The following is a 17943-nucleotide window of genomic DNA, read 5'->3' as shown; positions in this document are numbered from 1 at the left end:
GACTTTTATATGCATGATAATGCTATGTTCAAAGAGATCGACATAGATGAAATAGGCCTACAAAGGAGAGCCTAGGATAAAGAAGTGAGTACCTATGGGACACACCTACTGACTTTGGGAAGTGCACATAGACTGGCCATCTTTAATGGTCTACCACAATCGCCAAGATCTGACAATTTGACATGTTGGAATCACAAAGAAGGGGCAAGTATTGTGGACTACTTGAAAGCCTCACCAGCATTGATACCAAACATCTAAAACTTTAAGATATCTAAGAAACCAATTGGCATAGCAACACATCATGACATTTTGACATTCATCCTCTCTTGTGTACATATGAAACATGAAACACCATGCCTCCCTAAACATCCCAAATACTACTTTACAGAAGACACCTCACACATCTACAGTGGTTCTCTGCAGACCAATTTACATACATTGGACTTAAGTAGATCGTTGGAAGAATGTACAAGGGATTTAGCAGAGGCCATACATGGATCAGCCATGTATGCATTCCCACACACCTTGCCCCGATGTAGACCCACACGATCTACTACTCTCCAAAATAGCTGATATGATGATGAGTGTAGAGTCATCCGAGCCTACTTACAGAGAGAAGTGGAGCTATGCACTCAGACACATCGCCAAAGCAAAGGCGTTCTTCAAGCGCCTTGTACGGAAGAAGAAACGAGACTACTTAGCGAAAGCAGAAGCAGAGATATATCAGCTATTTTTGGGGCGGGATAGCAAGAGCACATGGAAGATGTTTCATGAAAGACTGCCCCCCCTACAGATTACATTACAAGTTGCTTGGCATGACTATGGGAGACAGTTGTATGACCTGCCAGGACAACCACCTATGCAGCCCCCACAAGCTTGTAGGCCAACACAATGATCTTTCTTCACATGGAAAATGGTTAAGGATGCAATTTATAGATTACAAAATGGAAGGGCACAAGATGAGGATGGACTACTAGTAGAACATTTCTCACATGCTTGTGACATATTAGCACCCATATTAGCACATATGTTCAATATAGTAGTATGTGAAGATTTTCCTATGAGTGGGTCAAACAATACTATAATTCCGCCATTTAAAAGTGGTGATCCCCTGATTCCTAGCAACTACAGGACTATCATATCGATCATACTTTGGCCAAGATATATGAATCTATATTGGAGCATGAACTCAGTCAGTGGGTTGAAATGCAAGGCTAGAGAGTACAAGAATGGGCAGGTTTCAAACAAGGATATACCACGCTGTGGACCATATTCTCACACTTAGAGCCATTATTGAGGAGGGTCGAGCCCGAGACAAGAGGATCTATTGTTGCTTTGTAGACTTTCGCAAACCTTTTGATACAGTGCCTCATACACGGATCATGCAGAGATTGCAGGACATTGGAGTATCACAGGGTATACGATAGGGTGCCTATGCATTATATGAGGCAGTGGCAGGTCATGTACCAGCCCTTGGGGGGCTATCAGAGAGGATTGAAATTACCATAGGAGTGAAACAAGGATGTTCACTTTCACCCACATTGTTTGGTCTATGCATAGATGAAGTGTTTGCTTACATAGACCGAGGAGGAGGAGCTGAAGCCAGCCTCGCAGGGGTGCTGATACCGATATTACTGCATGCAGATGATATTGTTCTCATTTCACATTCACCGGAGGGATTGCAGTGCCATCTAGATGCTTTGCACATTTTCTGTAGAGATAAATACCTCACAATGAACCTTGGGAAGACCAAAACCATGGTTTTCAATACTTCAACAGCATGGGTGACTAGATCTATGTACCAATTCACATTTGGGAGAGACATACTGGAGCATGTGAGGGAATATATCTATTTGGGAGTCACTTTCTCTGGCCCACGTTTTTCGTTGAGAGGGGTGTCAGAGGCACGTCTAGCACGTGGATACGTAGCACTAGGGGCACTTGAAGGTCAATGTGCTCACATACAATTCCAGGAGCCCCGCACCAAACTTTGGTTGTTTGACACCCTAGTCACACCTACATTACTATATGGAGCGGAGGTATGGGGTTGTAGCTTGTACCATAGGCACCTTAGCCCACTCACTGATCAGATTGGAGTAGAGAGGGATTATTATGATAGTTGGGATAGCATGGAAAGGCCATTTGATCATGATGATAGCACGCATGATTAGGAGTAAGCCCTCCACCCCACATCCCATTGTCAAAGCAGAGCTAGGGGCAACACCAAGAGTCATGGAGGCACTCTTCAGGGCACTGACCTTTTGGCACAAACTATGGGAACTTCCACACCATAGATACTCTAGATTGGCACTAACCTCATCCACACAACTAGCAACAGGAGGCGAGAAGAACTGTTCGTTTTCACAGATGGCTATTTGGATGAGCCTACATGGTTTGGATATTGACTGTCTTCCACCTTTGGATTATAGCCTTCACTGCCCTACACTTTCTCTCAACCGATCAAAGTTGAACCAGGTGATCAAAGTTGATATATTGAGGATTGAGACGGCAAGGACATGGATCCACCCACCACTCCCTCTAGGATCGAGAATGGAGTTCTATAGGAGTCATTTTTATGCCTCTCGAATGATGGTTTAACTATTCGACCAACATATATGGACACCCATCTCTCCCATAGCGTACGGGTTGCTATGGGACAGATTCGCACATCCTCACATAGGCTCCAGATGGAGACAGGCAGATGGACAAATACCCTAGTAAAGGATAGGACTTGCCAACATTGTGGTCGAGGGCTTGAGACGGAGGAGCACTACATATGCACATGCACAGTATACTATGACATACGAGGACGGTACCACTACCTCTTCCATGATTGATTTGGACCCCTTCGTCGCGTCATGGAGTCTGTATACCATTTTGTACCTACTCACCTAGTTCACCATGCCTAGTTCACCATAACACCAGATAGTAGCTTTACTGCGACTTGGAAAACTTCCCAGACATTTTGTATGTAACCTTTTAGTCTCATAGGCCAACTTGGCCTTTTGTAGACGTTAATATAACTTTCTCTCTCTCTCTCTCTTTTTTTCGTAAAAGGTAATTGTATTAATTACGAAAAAAGGTACAAGATAACTTGATTACAAGATACATGACGCCAATCCAGGCCATCATGTAAAGAGGGGCTAAGTGCTACATGTTACAAAGTTATGGCAGAGGGGCAGATGAAATTGCCATAAGCCAGGGACGGAAGTCCTCCCTAGAGAGCAAATCAGAATGCCGGAGAAGATCTAACTGCCAATACAAAAGGCCCTTAAGCCTCGCAATATGTCGCTGAACATTATAGGCGGAGTCAAAAAGAAAAGCATTCCTAATTGTCCAGTTATGCCAACAGCCCCAATATCGAAGAAAATGATACATGAGTTTCATATGTGGCTGTGCAGGAGTGGGGTATTTGGGCTGCCCGAAAACCCAATCAAAGGGGCGCAGCGTGAATCCAACCGCTCCTAGCCAAATAGCCGACAAAAAGAACCAGATTTTTTTTGCGACAGGGCAAGAAATAAATCTGTGGTGGGCTGATTCCACCGCAGTGGTGCAAAAGAAACAGTTGCCATTGGAAATTCGTCGCTTGGAAAGAGCCGACGCAAGCAGAAGACCACCAATCATCACTCTCCAAAGAAATACTTTACATTTGAAGGGGGTCTTGTTCAACCAGCCCTCCATCACAGTTGCCCTCCACCAGGACCGGGATTTTCGTAGGCCCCATAAAGCATTGGCTTTGGTAAGTAACCATTGTTGATCTTTGATCAGAATATGATAAACTTGATTAGCAGAAGTTTTGCTTAAAGGCAGCCGGCCTTGTAGGTCCCAATCCTGCCAGGGATGATCTGAAGCAAGGGCAGGAAAGGGTTGTCTGCTCTGGAGCATCCGCAAAAGCTGTTCCCATAAAGGCCTATATCCCCGCGGAATCCTGTAAAGCCTCCTGGCTGTACGAAATGATATAAGCACATTGCGACTAGCAAGGGTGGCATCCACGACCGAAGACAAGCCCAAACGAGCCATCCGGTTGAATTGTGGTCTAAGCTCATTTTTGCCTTCCCATGCAAGTAAACGCGAGACTGCCAATAATTCCAATTGAAAAGAATTCGTAGTCAAGCGATCCTCCACTGGATGCCACTGAGCCTTTAGAAGGACCCGTTTCCAGGAAAATACCAAATGATTGAGCAGCGACGAAGAGGAACTGGAGAACCTCGAATCAGCATTAAGAACATGCCACCAAGAAGTCCGGATTTGGGTATTGCCATGTAGAAGCCCATGGCTCTCAAGGAAATAACGGGCTATATCGACCCATGGATGATGATCCGAGCACATGGCGCGGAAGAGAGACCAACGGAGTGCCTGCATGTGAGTTTGGGCATCTAAAATAGCTCCGCCACCCATGCGTTTAGGGGTGCAGGCATGCGACCACGAAATCCAGGAGATACCTGCATGCAATGAGTCCTTCTTCCATAGCATGAAGCGAATAGACTGAGTAAGAGCATTGAGAGTGGTAGTAGTCCAGGGCAACAATGGCAAAAAATATGTCAGCATTGGCAACATAATTGTCTGGGCCACTTTGAGACGAATATGGAAGGGCCAGGCTTGAGATTTCCAATACATAAACTTGGCCACCATTTTCTGAGAAATCCACTGCAGAAGCTGCTTTGGTGGAACGTCGACACCCAAAGGATACCCAAGGTGCCTGACAATGGAGCCACGAGGAACAACCAGACCCTGCCAGTCCAAGGACTGCAAATCCGACTCCGTGCAGCTGAGAATGGCTGATTTGAGCGCATTGATGCGAAGGCCGGAGGCTTGCCCAAAGATGCCCCAAACATCCAATGCGCGCTTGAGGTTGTCCTTGTCCGCCCGCAAAATCATAAAAGTATCATCCGCCAGGGATTGGCTAATGAAGTGCTGTCCTGAAGGAAGCGACAGACCGGCCAACTGAGAAGAGGCTACCATATGGGATAACATGGAAAGAACTGGATGTGTCGCGAGGGCAAAGAATAGCGGGCTCAAAGGGCATCCTTGTCTGACAGAGCGGGCAAGTACAAATGGCTCAGTAACACCTCCATTCAGCATGACTCGCGAAGATGCCGCAGCGCTAACGGTGTAGATTAGACGAGACATCCGGGGACCAAAGCCCATAGCCGACATAAGTTCAGCGACGAAAGACCAATCCAGATAGTCGAAAGCCTTTTCCAGGTCCAATTGAATCAGTACTACCTCCTGGTTAGAATGCCGTGCATAATCAATAGCTAGTTGAGCATTCAATACATTGTGCAGAATATTTCGGCCCTTAATGAAACCATACTGTAGAGGATGCACAATGGCCGGGAGATGCTTATGAAGCCGATTCGCCATTATTTTGGAAAAGATTTTGTACATTGAACCCATCAAAGAAATGGGGCGCCACTGTGTCAACGTAGATGGCGAAGGAACTTTTGGAAGCAGTTTAATAAGGCCTTCTTTCCATGAGGAAGGCATGATCCCGGTTTGCCACACCTGCTGAAACAAGGCCTGCAATGGTTTCGCCAGTTGGGTAGCAAAAGCTTCGAAGAACTCATTGGTGAGACCATCCCAACCCGGGCTTTTATCCTTGGGCAAATGTCTCTCTCTCTCTCTCTCTCTCTCTCTCTCTCTCTCTCTCTCTCTCTCTCTCTCTCTCTCTCTCTCTCTCTCTCTCTCTCTCTCTCTCTCTCTCTCTCTCTCTCTCTTTTCGTAAAAGGTAATTGTATTAATTACGAAAAAAAGGTACAAGATTACATGATTACATGATTACAAGAGACACGAGGGCCCTAGGCCAACGTGTGGGAAATCCCCGTACTAATGCACGAAAAAGGTTACACCAATCATGGCAACGACCCAGAGACAATTGCCATATGCCAGGGAAGCAAATCCTCCCGAGGGAGCAAGTCGGAGTGCCGGATGAGATCTATCTGCCAATGCAAGAGCCCTTTAAGCCTGGCAATATGTCTCGGTACATTAGAGGCCGAATCAAAGAGAAAAGCATTGCGTGTGGTCCAAATATGCCAGCATCCCCAGTATCTGAAAAAGTGAAATAAGATCTTCATATGCAACTGTGGCGGTGTGGGGTACTTTGGGCGCACAAAAACCCAATCGAAAGGAGTTAGTGAGGACCCCACCACTGCGCGCCAGATTTGCGACAAGAGTGACCAGATATTCTTGGCGAGCGGGCAAGAAAGAAATCGATGTCGGGCCGATTCCGCAGTAGTGGTACAGAAGAAACAATTGCCATTCGAGATTCTACGCTTGGAAAGGGCCGAGGCAAGAGGAAGACCACCAATCATTACCCGCCAAAGAAAGACCTTGCATTTGAAAGGTGCCCTATTCAGCCAGCCCTCCATCATCGTTGCCTGCCACCATGACTGCGATTTCCGCAGTCCCCAAACAGTATTAGCTTTCACGGCCAGCCATTGGTGATCTCGAATGAGAAGATGATACACCTGATTAGTAGAGGCCTTTTCCAGACTCAACCGGCCCGCAAGGTCCCAGTCCTGCCAAGGACGATCCACAGCCAGGGCAGGAAAGGGTTGCCTACCCTGAAGCTCCGACAAAAGCTGTTCCCATAAACCACGGTATCCGCGCGGGATCCTGAAAAGTCTCCTAGCAGTCCGAAACGATGCGAGGACATTGCGAGTGGCAAGGGTAGCATCCGCAATCGAACTCACACCTAAACGGGCCATGCGGTTAAATCTCGGTCTGAGCTGATGTTTGTCTTCCCATGAAAGTAATCGCGATACTGCCAACAATTCCAGCTGAAAGGAGTTTGTCTGCAAGCGGTCCCCCATTGGATGCCAACGGGCCTTTTGGAGCACCACTTTCCAAGAGCCGACCAAGTGCAATAACAGAGAGGAAGAGGGACTGGAAAATCGAGAGTCAGCATTAAGGACATGCCACCAGGAGGCTCGAAGTCGTGTATTACCATGGCGTAGCCCGCTGTCCTCAAGAAAATAACAGGCTATAATGGTCCATACCATTCTTCCATTCATTTTCCTTTTTATGACGATATCCCTATATCCCAGTGATCTTAGAGAATCATTGAACACTTCTCCAAATGAAAGGTAGGTGATGATCCACACAAATGGCACGAAAAAGAGACCAACGAAGAGCTAGCAGATGAGTTTCTGCATCCAAAATAGCTCCAACACCCATGCGTTTAGGGGTACATGTATGTGACCATGAAATCCACGAAATACCTGCCTGCAGTGAATCCTTCTTCCATAGCATGAAACGAATGGGATGAGTGAGAGCCTTCAAAGTAGTAGGCGTCCACGGCAGCAATGGCAGGAAATACGTTAGCATTGGTAGCATAATTGTCTGAGCCACTTTGAGGCAGACATGGAATGGCCATGCTTGCGACTTCCAATACATAAACTTCGCTGCCAGTTTTTGTGAAATCCACTCCAGTAGTTCCTTTGGCCGTACATCCACCCCCAATGGGTATCCAAGATGCCTGACAATGGAGCCACGGGAAACCACCTGGCCCTGCCAGCCTAATAAATGTAAATCAAGCTCCGTGCAACTGAGTATGGCTGATTTAAAGGCATTGATGCGAAGACCAGAGGCCTGACCAAAGAGCGTCCGAACATCTAATGCCTTTCGAATGTTGTCCCTGTCCACCCGCAAAATCATAAAGGTGTCATCAGCCAAAGATTGGCTAATGAAGTGCTGCCCCAAATGAAGAGACAATCCTGCCAGCTGAGCAGAAGCCGCCATTGAGGATAACATTGAAAGGACCAGGTGAGTCGCCAGGGCAAAGAAGAGAGGACTCAAAGGGCAACCCTGTCTGACCGAGCGTGCAAGGAGAAATGGCTTTGTAACCCCACCATTGAGCATAACTCTTGAAGAAGCCGCAGCACTAATGGTGTAGATCAATCGGGACATCCGAGTACCAAAACCCATAGCAGACATGAGATCTGCAATGAAAGACTAGTCCACATAGTCAAAAGCCTTTTCCAAATCCAATTCAATCAATACCACTTCCTGACTGGAGTGCCGCGCATAGTCAATAGCCATTTGCACATTTAAGATATTATGCAGAATGTTGTGGCCCTTAATGAAACCATATTGGAGAGGATGCACAGTAGCTGGAAGGTGCTTGTGAAGCCGATTCGCCAGCACTTTGGAGAAGATTTTATACATCGAGCCCGTCAAAGAAATTGGTCTCCAGTGTTGCAGCATTGACGGCGAAGGGACCATTGGAATCAGTTTGATAAGGCCTTCTTTCAATGAGGAAGGCATGACGCCTGTTTCCCAAACCTGCTGAAACATAACCACCAATGGCTTCACCAGTTGCGTGGCCGAGTTCTCAAAGAATTCATTAGTGAGACCATCCCAACCAGGACTTTTATCCTTAGGCAGGTGTAACAAAACATCCATAATCTCTTCCTCGCAAATATCTGCCTCCAAAGTGGCTTGCATATCAAGTGGAACCTGCTGGCGGACCAGATGATAGAAGACCGAGCGGGCATGCGTAACCTGGCTAGAAGGCGAGGGAGAAGAACCAAGAAGTTCCATAAAATAATTTCTGCACATATTGACAATGGTCTGCGGATCAGTGACCATGCGACCTTCCAAATCCTGGAGTCTAGTCATATTTTCGCGAGCAGGAGAAGCATGCAAGGCGCGAAAGAACTTATGAGACTGGCAGGCACTATCTTGCAATGTGTCAGTCAAGTTATGCAGCTTGGCCTGCTGATAAGATTTCAACTGAAACACTTGAATAAGAAGGGCCAGACGCATCTCCAGTGACAGCAGAAAATCATCATCTGGGGTATCCACGAGCAACGAGCGGACCAAAGCCAGTAAGTCCTCTGCTGCATATCGACGTCGCTGACAAAGAGAGGCATGATGGATCCCATACTGCCGAGCAACCCGCTGCACATTAGAGAGCAGCCGTGCAAAGGAAGCCAAGCCCTCAGAGGCGAAGTCCAATAAGAACCTCTCAATCAATTGCTGCATATAGCCTTGAAAAATTGGATGCTTCAAATAAGAGGAGTTGAAACGTAAAGGGAGCCTATCAAGCAACTGCATAAAAGGTGCAATATGTTGTGCCCGCATCTCAAGCTGGAGGGGGAAATGGTCCGACAATGCATATTGCTGCAAGACCTTCATTTCCAACATCTCGGGAAGAAAATCATCCCCCTGCATGATATACATTCGGTCCAACCGCGACCAAGTAGTTGCATATTGTGCAGAATGAAAAGTAAACCCTGAAAAAAAAGGGTGAAGCCACGACCAAAGATCTTGCTTAAGTACGCGCAAAGCAAAGGAATTCCATACCCGGCTTTCCGACGCATCCATTACCGAATGCCCTGAAGTGGACTGAGAAGAGTCAACACACATATTGAAATCTCCCATCAAAAACCCCCTTCGGCCAAGTGACATCGAGCCCTGCAAAGTCGACCAAAGATCACGTTGGGATGCGGGATCATTCGGAGCATAGAAGCCCAGCAACTATAAAATCTCTCCTTCAAATAAGACTTCGATTACCAGAAAGCGGCCCTGCACATCATTTTTAACAAGAACAGGCTGGTATTTCTCATGGACAATCATCAGCACGCCCGAATAGTGCGTAGCATGTGACCCTGCATAAAACAGACGGAATCCATGACAATCCACAACTTTTCCTCCTTCACCGTGACTTTTGTGCTCAACTGCACACAATACATCCCACTGGTTTTCATGCAAGACAGTCCACATGGCATGTTGCTTATGGCGAGAGCAAATGCCTCGCACATTCCACATGGCTATCTTCATATATCTTCAAAAAAAGGAAGGAAGTCAGGAACGAGGCGCCTGTTGCCTCGATTTTACCTTTTCCGCGAGAGCATCCAAGACACCCTCATCCAGAAAATCAGCCAATACTGCAAACGGATTCTGGCGACCTGCTTTAGAGATAGAAGGAAAATCCGCTGCCTTGGGAGTGGGGCGGGGATAATGCCGATCCTAGGGTGTAATCACATTACCTTTTGTATCAAACGCCAGCTTAGCAGGTGGGCCCTTGGGACCGTCTATATAGACTTTCCTGGTAGACTGATTACGGGGGGCAGACGGGGCCATAGTACGCACAGCATGCTGTGAAGTGAACATTTCTTTCCTGCGCATATACGTGCACACGGAATCTTGTGAAGCATTAGGCCCAGGATCCGCCAGGCCTGCATCCAACTTTTTACCTTTTTTTTGACGTGCCTCAATCCAATCAGTGCTACGGGAATCCAAACCCAGGACATGTTGTTTGCCTTTATCCACGACATTAGGTGGCTGAAGGGCCTCCTGTGCCGGGGCATCAAGCACCATGTCATCCTTAGGCAGCACAACATGCGCATCCTCGGACGACGGTTGTCTTTCGGGGCATTCGGCCATAAAATGCCCCAATTTACCACATGAAAAGCAGTGTCCAGCAAAGTTGCCCCGTTTCAAGCGAAAATGCAAAGGATGCATGCCAGAACAATTGAGGCGAAGCCACGCAGGCCTTTTCCTGGCCGTGTCCCATAACATGCATAAACGATTACGATTCATAGCCCTGAGGCTTGGGGAAACCAGCACTGTTCCCACAACTGCCATCGCATCCTTCAACAATGGCCAATAGACCGCCGGACAATTTTCCACTTCCACCCACACCGGGCATTCTAGTTGAAGCAGACGCTGGAAGTCTCCCATAGGGCGCCATGGTACAACATGGACCAAGCGGCGATCAAAGAACAATGGCAACTTGGACAGGAGCTCAGCTCGATGTGTTTCCGATTTCAACAGCACCTCATAAAAGCCGCGAGGTCCAAGGAAGATCTCCTCAACACACTCGCCTTGCAATAAATGGTGCATCCACTGGCGAATATGTGAAAGCACTGGGATCTTGCCAGTGAAGAAAAGTATAACGGCATGGTCATAAAACACCGAAAAAGACCGCAAGACTGATTTTGGGTCCGCCGTGGCTTCGAGCACGTCATCAGTTCCCGCGTCAAAAAAAGTTTCATTATTATGCTGCACATAATCGCCAAGCAGAGTATTGGCAAAGTCCAACAAATGCTCCCAGTCAATCTCCTGCGAATCCACAAGATCAGAGGCAACCTGCGCATAGGAACGTTCCTGAGGACCCATTGGCTCGTCAGAAGTATGCTTGGAGCGTTTGCCCGAGGACCCATTGGCTCGTCAGAAGTATGCTTGGAGCGTTTGCCCGCAGGCGGCAGTTCAGAACCCGGAGGCGTCTCCTCCGTGCACGGCACCATATCCTCCCGCTCCTCTGTATCAGAATCAGGGCCAAGGGCTGCCACTGTCCGGTCTAGAAAATCCATATCCAAGCCAGCCATACTGCTGTCTTCTCTCTCTGACGTGACCTGTCCTTGCAATCAGATTTCTCTGTCCTTGCAGATGCCTGTATGCAAGCCTGTTGACCGCAGGTCTAAGCCTGTAAGGCTGGGGGCCTGTAACTGTCTGCAGAAGGGCGCACAGGGACTGTGCTGAAGTCTGGGCTGCTCGCACAACAGGTCTGTACCTGACTGGCAGTGAGAAGGCTGTTCATACAGGGGCAGGGCAGAACTGCACGGGCGTAAGGTCGTCTGCTGCAATCGATTTGTCTCTCCTCAACAAAGTCCTCCCTGATGGCGGGCAGGACGGATGGCAGGTCACACGACGGGTCAGAGGGGGCAGACGGGCGGTGCAGACGCAGGGCAGGTCAATGTGCAGAAGCAGGCAAAGTCAGTCGGCTGCCAGCAGAAGGGTCACGCGACGGCGCAGGACTGTTTTGCTCGCGAAAGGCAGGCGGAAACGAACAGGACAATAGGCGGCGCCTGCAGACGGGTCAGCAGGTCGATGGATCATGGGCACGATGTGGACGACGAGACAAGCCGTATCGCGCGCAGGTCAAAGAACGCCCAGAACGCCGGAAGCGCGTTGCGTGGTCAGGGGGGCAGCAGATCCGCCATCGCCCGCTCGCTCTCTCTCTCTCTCTCTCTCTCTCTCTCTCTCTCTCTCTCTCTCTCTCTCTCTCATAAAAGGTAATTGTATTAATTATTAAAAAAATACAAGATACAATATACTCTCTCTCTCTCTCTCTTTTCGTAAAAGGTAATTGTATTAATTACGAAAAAAGGTACAAGTTTACATGATTACATGAATACAAAAGACACGAGGGCCCTAGGCCAACGTGTGGAAAATCCCAGTACTAATCCACGAAAAAGGTTACACCAATCATGGCAAAGACCCAAAGGCAATTGCCATATATTCGGCCAACTTACATGCATTATGTACCCATCTAGGTGCAGTTGAATACATATCTGTTCCATCTTCATCAAGCTGCAAATCCCACCTAAAAACAAATCGGCGAAAAGTTCAGATCTTAAGAATCAGAAGGAAAAATGAGTGTACTTAGAAAAAGAGAATAGTATCTTTACCAAGATATTATTGCATGACTAACACCCTTTCTTTTGGCCCTGACAGAAAATACTACCTCCTCCTGGCTCTCCAATGAATGGGTGAAATGAAATTCAAATACTCTGAATGGATCTGACAGCTGAATATAGGATGCAGTAGTCAGACAGTTCAGTGCATTACTGTCCAAGTGTTCCTTCAGACACAAGTTAACCGTTCCCTTTTTACTACTTCTAAGAAAACAATTGAAGCAGGCTAATTTTGTACTGTGCCTTGGGACATTCTCCCAAGGGGATTCCTTAATAGAATTTTCTTTACTGTGAAAACAAAAAAAAAGCAAACAGTTGAAGCATTCATTGCTGCAGCTTTCACCACAGAAAAGATAGTGTTTGTGCCTACCATCTCCATTGTACCAATGAGAGCATCAACATGCATTGTGTAATGTGACACCTTTGAAAGTTCACACAGCCTTGGGCATAATGGGGCCAGGACCAAACCATCTGCTATTAGAGACTCAACACCAACAAGGTCATGCAGCCTCCAAAGATAGTCGCATTGTACAAGCTGCAAACAAAAGAATATTTGAAAACCAAGAATGCATCAGAGCCATTGAGAACATGAAAGAAAGGTACTGGACCAAGCCACTTATGTAACAATGATAAATCCTTCCATCATCAAAAATAGAAAAGGGAAGACGAATTTGCCTTATTCAGCTTCTTAAGCAAGTTCAAACTAAGATGCATATTTCACCTCATTTCCATTGTTCATAGACCTGCTTCCAACTACCTCTGGTAGTCACCTTACTGATTGGCACCTAACTCAAGCACATAAAGATGCATTTTTTTTTTCCTTTAAACCTTTGTGTGCATGTGGCTTGGGCCTCAGGTAAAAAGAAGCCTTCTGATTCAGTAAAACCATAGCTGTACTTAGAAAGTCAAAACTTGTCATTGTGTTTGAATGAAGGTATACGTCAGACAGGATAGCTGCTCAAACCTACAAAGTTGCAAAATACAGCACTGTGTAGAACACCATGGAACCGAGTAAGAGCTCAGTAAGTCAAATGCAAACTTCCCTTTACCCTTGAAAGCCCAAAACAGCTATGATTCTTGTGGATCAGACCATCAATGTAAAAGTTGTGTACTAGCACCATAACTGAACAAGCGCACCACGATTAATGCCCTCCAAATTGTGAGGAGAATAACTTTGGGTTTGCACATGAAACACACAAGTGTGCATGACCTCGACTAGAAAAATTGAACTTCAAGAGAAACTCAAGAAAGCACAATACACAAAAAGTGTAGAGTCAAGAGATGACTCAAAGAACTAAATGAAATAATATGTCCAAAAAGTGGAGAAAAACTCAAACCACTCTCTCACTAGTTGCTAAGCTCAGGGAGTTGATGGAGACAGTCTCTAAATGACCCCGAAGCAGCATACTACCAAAGCTCGGATGTCAGTTGATTCCACCACAGCTGGAGAGGAAGAGACACAAATATAGTGGTCCAAAGAAGTGGGCAGCGGTAAATGCAGCCTCTGGAGATGAAAATGCAATTGTCTAGGTGATCTGTGAAGCAAGCAGCAGCACGAATCGATAAAAAATGCAGGCAGTAAAGTGTCCGAGGATGACGTCATCCAGTTCAGTCAGAACAGCAGCAAAATGCAGCAGTTTTGATGCTTGAAACATTAGGCAGAAGGCTGCAAACATGTGCCTGCGGCAGCTGAAACAGATCATGGCAGCAGGGCAGGAGCTGGGAGGCTTGCTGATCGATCAGCGAACTACAACCTGGAGTTATGGCAGCTGGTTGGCAGCATGTTGAACTGTCACAAGCAAGTGGACAGCAAGTGTGAGGATTCAACAACTCTAGAATACAAGATACAAGGAGTGCAAAGTGGCTGGACAGATCCCTATTTATACACACATGAACCAACCAACTGTCTAGGGTGGCGCTTGGGCAGTCTCGCATGGCTCCCAGAAACTTTGAATACAATAAAATGTGGGCACCCGGACAATTTTGGCACATTTATGAGTTATCTATGATATATTATGATTCATTTGGATTTTGACATTTTGTCAATTTATTTTGGAAAGAGAATCATGGCATTGCAACTTGACCTATTCCATATTGTACATGGGCTATTAACATGAGACAAATACATATGATGCAATGTGTGCAAGCCAAGTAGATATTCTAAGTCCCTCTAGAATGGAAACAACTGGACGGATCCCCGCATCTCAGATGCTCTGCTAGATGGCACTATCTTAAACAATGTAGGCTTAAGCGTTGTTGGGGTTGAAGGCACCTATGCCTAGCCACCCACATTTACTCTATACACTATACTTGCACACCTGTACGCTGCAGATGGCCAGCACCCATCACTATCACTATATTCTTTGTTCTTTCTGTGGCAATATAGAAAGAATGGACATAGGACCCTCTAAAGAAATCTGTAGATCAACCAACAATCTACGCAACCATACACATTGCACTATTGCTATGAAGGTTGCCTTGTACTCAACCTCACAAGACCAGATAGCCACTATAGGTTGTTTCTTACTTTGCTACAAAAAGCATGAGCGGCCCAAAAAGAAATTGTGTCCACTAGTAGACTGCCTAGTGTCTAAATCACCAACCCAATCTAAATCATTGTAAGCATGTAAGTGCAAGTCTCCCCTCCTAGAAAATAATAAAGCATATGACCGAGTTCCTTGCAAATATCCGAAGATCTGCCTGACAGATTGCCAATGTACTGCCCTTGGGCTGTGCATAAACCTACTCACTTGAGATACTACAAATTGTATGTCACAACGTGTATTGTAAAGGTAAATAAGACAGCCAACAGTGGCTATAAATTGCAGCATCACACATCTCTTAACCATCACGCATGGTTAGCTTGAGCCTTGGCTCTATAGGAATGCACATAGGTTTGCGATCTTGCAAATTAAACCTATGCAAAAGCTTATCCACATACTGCAATTGAGACATGATGATGCCATGCTAATTTTGGGTGAATTGTATCTCCAAATAGCACTGTAAACAGCCCATATCAGACATAGCAAAAGCATATTTCAGTTTAGCCTTGAAATCTGCAATTTTATGCTTTTTTGGTCCAATGAGCAACATATCATCTACATATAGAATGATAATTAGAAGATCCCCGCTTTCATTCTTAATGTAGAGAGTAGGAGGAGTTGGACTATTGGTGAACCCAATGCTGGCCAAATAAGCATCAATCTTAGTATACCATGCACAAGGAGCTAGTTTTAAGCCATAAAGAGCTTTATGCAATTTGCAAACCATGTGCTCTTTGCCTTGCCTTTCACCACAAACCTTGGAGGTTGTGTCACATAAACATCCTCATGTATGTCACCATTCAAGAATGTCATAGTGATATCCAATTGATGTACCTTCCAACCATAATTTGCAGCCATCGCAATGACACACCTAACTATACTCATACAAGATGGAGGAACAAATGTCTCCCCATAATTGATACCCTTCTTGTGTGCATAGCCTTTGGCTACCAAAGGTGCCTCATACTTGTCTTTAGTAGGATCTGCCTTGCGCTTCAACTTATAGACCCATATGGTTCCAATGGCTTTGTTTCCAAAGAGGCCCCATGTATGATCAGTGGCAATAGAATCTAATTTCTCTTGCATGGCTTGCAATGTATATCCTATTGGGCTTCTTCCAAGGAAGTAGGCTCATCATCATCTAACAATGAGCTCATAAACGCATATTCATCACAAGAATCGTCTACTTTGGAAAGATCGGCCAAATGAGCCCCCCTACGTTATGTGTTGCATATCTAGCAACCCTTCTAGTGTGCTGAGGCAAGGGAGCAACCATTTTACTACCCTAGAAACTTTGCAACAGCTGTTTTAGGACTATTTTCGTTGCATTTATAGTAGCCCTTTCTTGTTGTACTGCATGCTCCACTGCTGGAAGTAAAGCATCATCAAGTACCTACTGTTTGGGAGCATGTGATGCACCAACACCTTGCTGTAATAAATCCGTCTGGCCATTTTCAGCACACTCGGACCCCAAAGAAAGTGGTAAGAGACCTTCAAATACATCACCCGACACATAGGTGGCTAGCATTCCAAACTATCATGTGAAAAGGCTGCATTTTCAGTAAAGATTACATCTCTACTATCTAACACTTTCTTTGTATGTGGATCATACAACCGATAGCCTTTTCTTTCCGAACTATAGCAAATAAAAATGCATTTTATGGCCTTTTCATCAAGCTTGCCACAAAGCTCCTCCAGTACATGTGCATAAGCTATGCATCAAAACACTCAAAAGGAATCAACCTTTGGTTTCTTTCCATTCCAAGCCTCAAAAGATGTGATAATCTTTAGTGCCTTTGTTGGTGCACGATTCAAGTCATGATTTGCACAGTGAAGACCCTCTAACCAAACTTGTGTGGCATCCCTTTGCTCTTACCCATACATCTAGTCATTTCCATGAGTGTGCAATCCTATCTTTCAACCACTCCATTTTGTTGAGGTGTCATCCTCACAATGGATTGATGTGTAATGCCATGCTCAAGCAAAAATGTCTCAAATGCATGAGACATATGCTCCCCCCCCCCCCCCCAACTATCCATGCATAGAGTTTGCACCTTTAGACCTGTTTTTGCTTCCGATTGTGCAACTAAGTGTTTGAAGTGCATAAATATATCCGATTTTGCCTCCAAAACCATAGTGTACCTAGAGTAGTCATCGTCGATAGATGTAATAAAATACAAATGACCACCGAGTACTCTAGTCTGCATAGGACCACATACATCAGAGTGTATTGCCTACAATTTTTGGACAGCATGCACTACACCATCCTTTTTAAAGGCAAACCTATGCATTTTGCCAAGAATGCAACCCCCACAAGTATGGGGAGGTGGAGTATCCAAAGTAGGCAAAGCATCAACCACCTCACACTACTAAAAAGTCATGAGACTCATGCATAGGGGGTGTAAGAGTCCTGACAACCACAAAATCATGAGAACTCCTCTCATATGTGTCCAACAAAAATAGTCCCCCCATACAAGGTACCTAACAATCGAAGAGCGTAGTCAAGCTCTCTATCTCTAACAATACACTTGTCATGCTCAAAGATGACCTGAAATCCATGCTTATTGAAAGATGAAATGGACAATAAATTCTTTGTAATACCAAGCACAAAGAAGACATCAAGAATCATGAAATTTGAATCATCTGCGACAATGACCAAACACAAAACCAATGCTACAAAAATCATAACTACTATTATTAGCACATGTAACACACTTCCCTACAGGGGTGGGTTGAATGCAATGATGTGAGCAAACACTTCCGTGAAGTGATATGCAAAGATACCCCACTATCAAAATACGAAGTATGTTGTGTTTCAATAGCATTAAATGCAAAATCAGCCATGGATGTGTCATAACCACATGTCGAGAATGCATAGTCTCTACAAAATTGATTGTAACATCCCCATCCAAAGACCAAGTGGTGGATATCTCCTAGCTAGCAAGCCGGAGTCCTCCTTAGCCAACCTTTTCCTGCAT

General features: G+C 45.7%; 1 protein-coding gene and 1 pseudogene across 6 annotated transcripts in view; one reads left to right on the top strand and one right to left on the bottom strand.

The window, feature by feature from the left end:
* PRMT7 (protein arginine methyltransferase 7) overlaps nucleotides 1–17943 on the bottom strand; it is a 163506-nt gene that overhangs the window by 75990 nt on the left and 69573 nt on the right. For 5 of the 6 annotated variants that reach the window (XR_015690948.1, XR_015690950.1, XR_015690952.1 and 2 more), the window contains 3 exons: nucleotides 12793–12957; nucleotides 12417–12589; nucleotides 12261–12331 (listed from right to left, as the gene is read on the bottom strand). Coding sequence is in view for 1 of the 6 variants with exons in the window: in XM_087678532.1 (XP_087534658.1) it covers nucleotides 12261–12331; nucleotides 12417–12589; nucleotides 12793–12957 (409 nt within the window). In the remaining 5 variants the exon portion in view is untranslated. The remainder of the gene's footprint in view (nucleotides 1–12260; nucleotides 12332–12416; nucleotides 12590–12792; nucleotides 12958–17943) is intronic. The other variant, XR_015690949.1, reaches the window with a different exon arrangement.
* LOC148036545 (uncharacterized) lies at nucleotides 1746–11806 on the top strand (annotated as a pseudogene).

This window comes from Lygodium microphyllum, chromosome 5 (genome assembly GCF_053477565.2).
Source record: "Lygodium microphyllum isolate KBCC chromosome 5, Lygodium_microphyllum_v1.1.10, whole genome shotgun sequence".
In the NCBI taxonomy this organism is placed as follows: Eukaryota; Viridiplantae; Streptophyta; class Polypodiopsida; order Schizaeales; family Lygodiaceae; genus Lygodium; species Lygodium microphyllum.
This window is presented reverse-complemented; position numbering and strand designations above follow the sequence as displayed.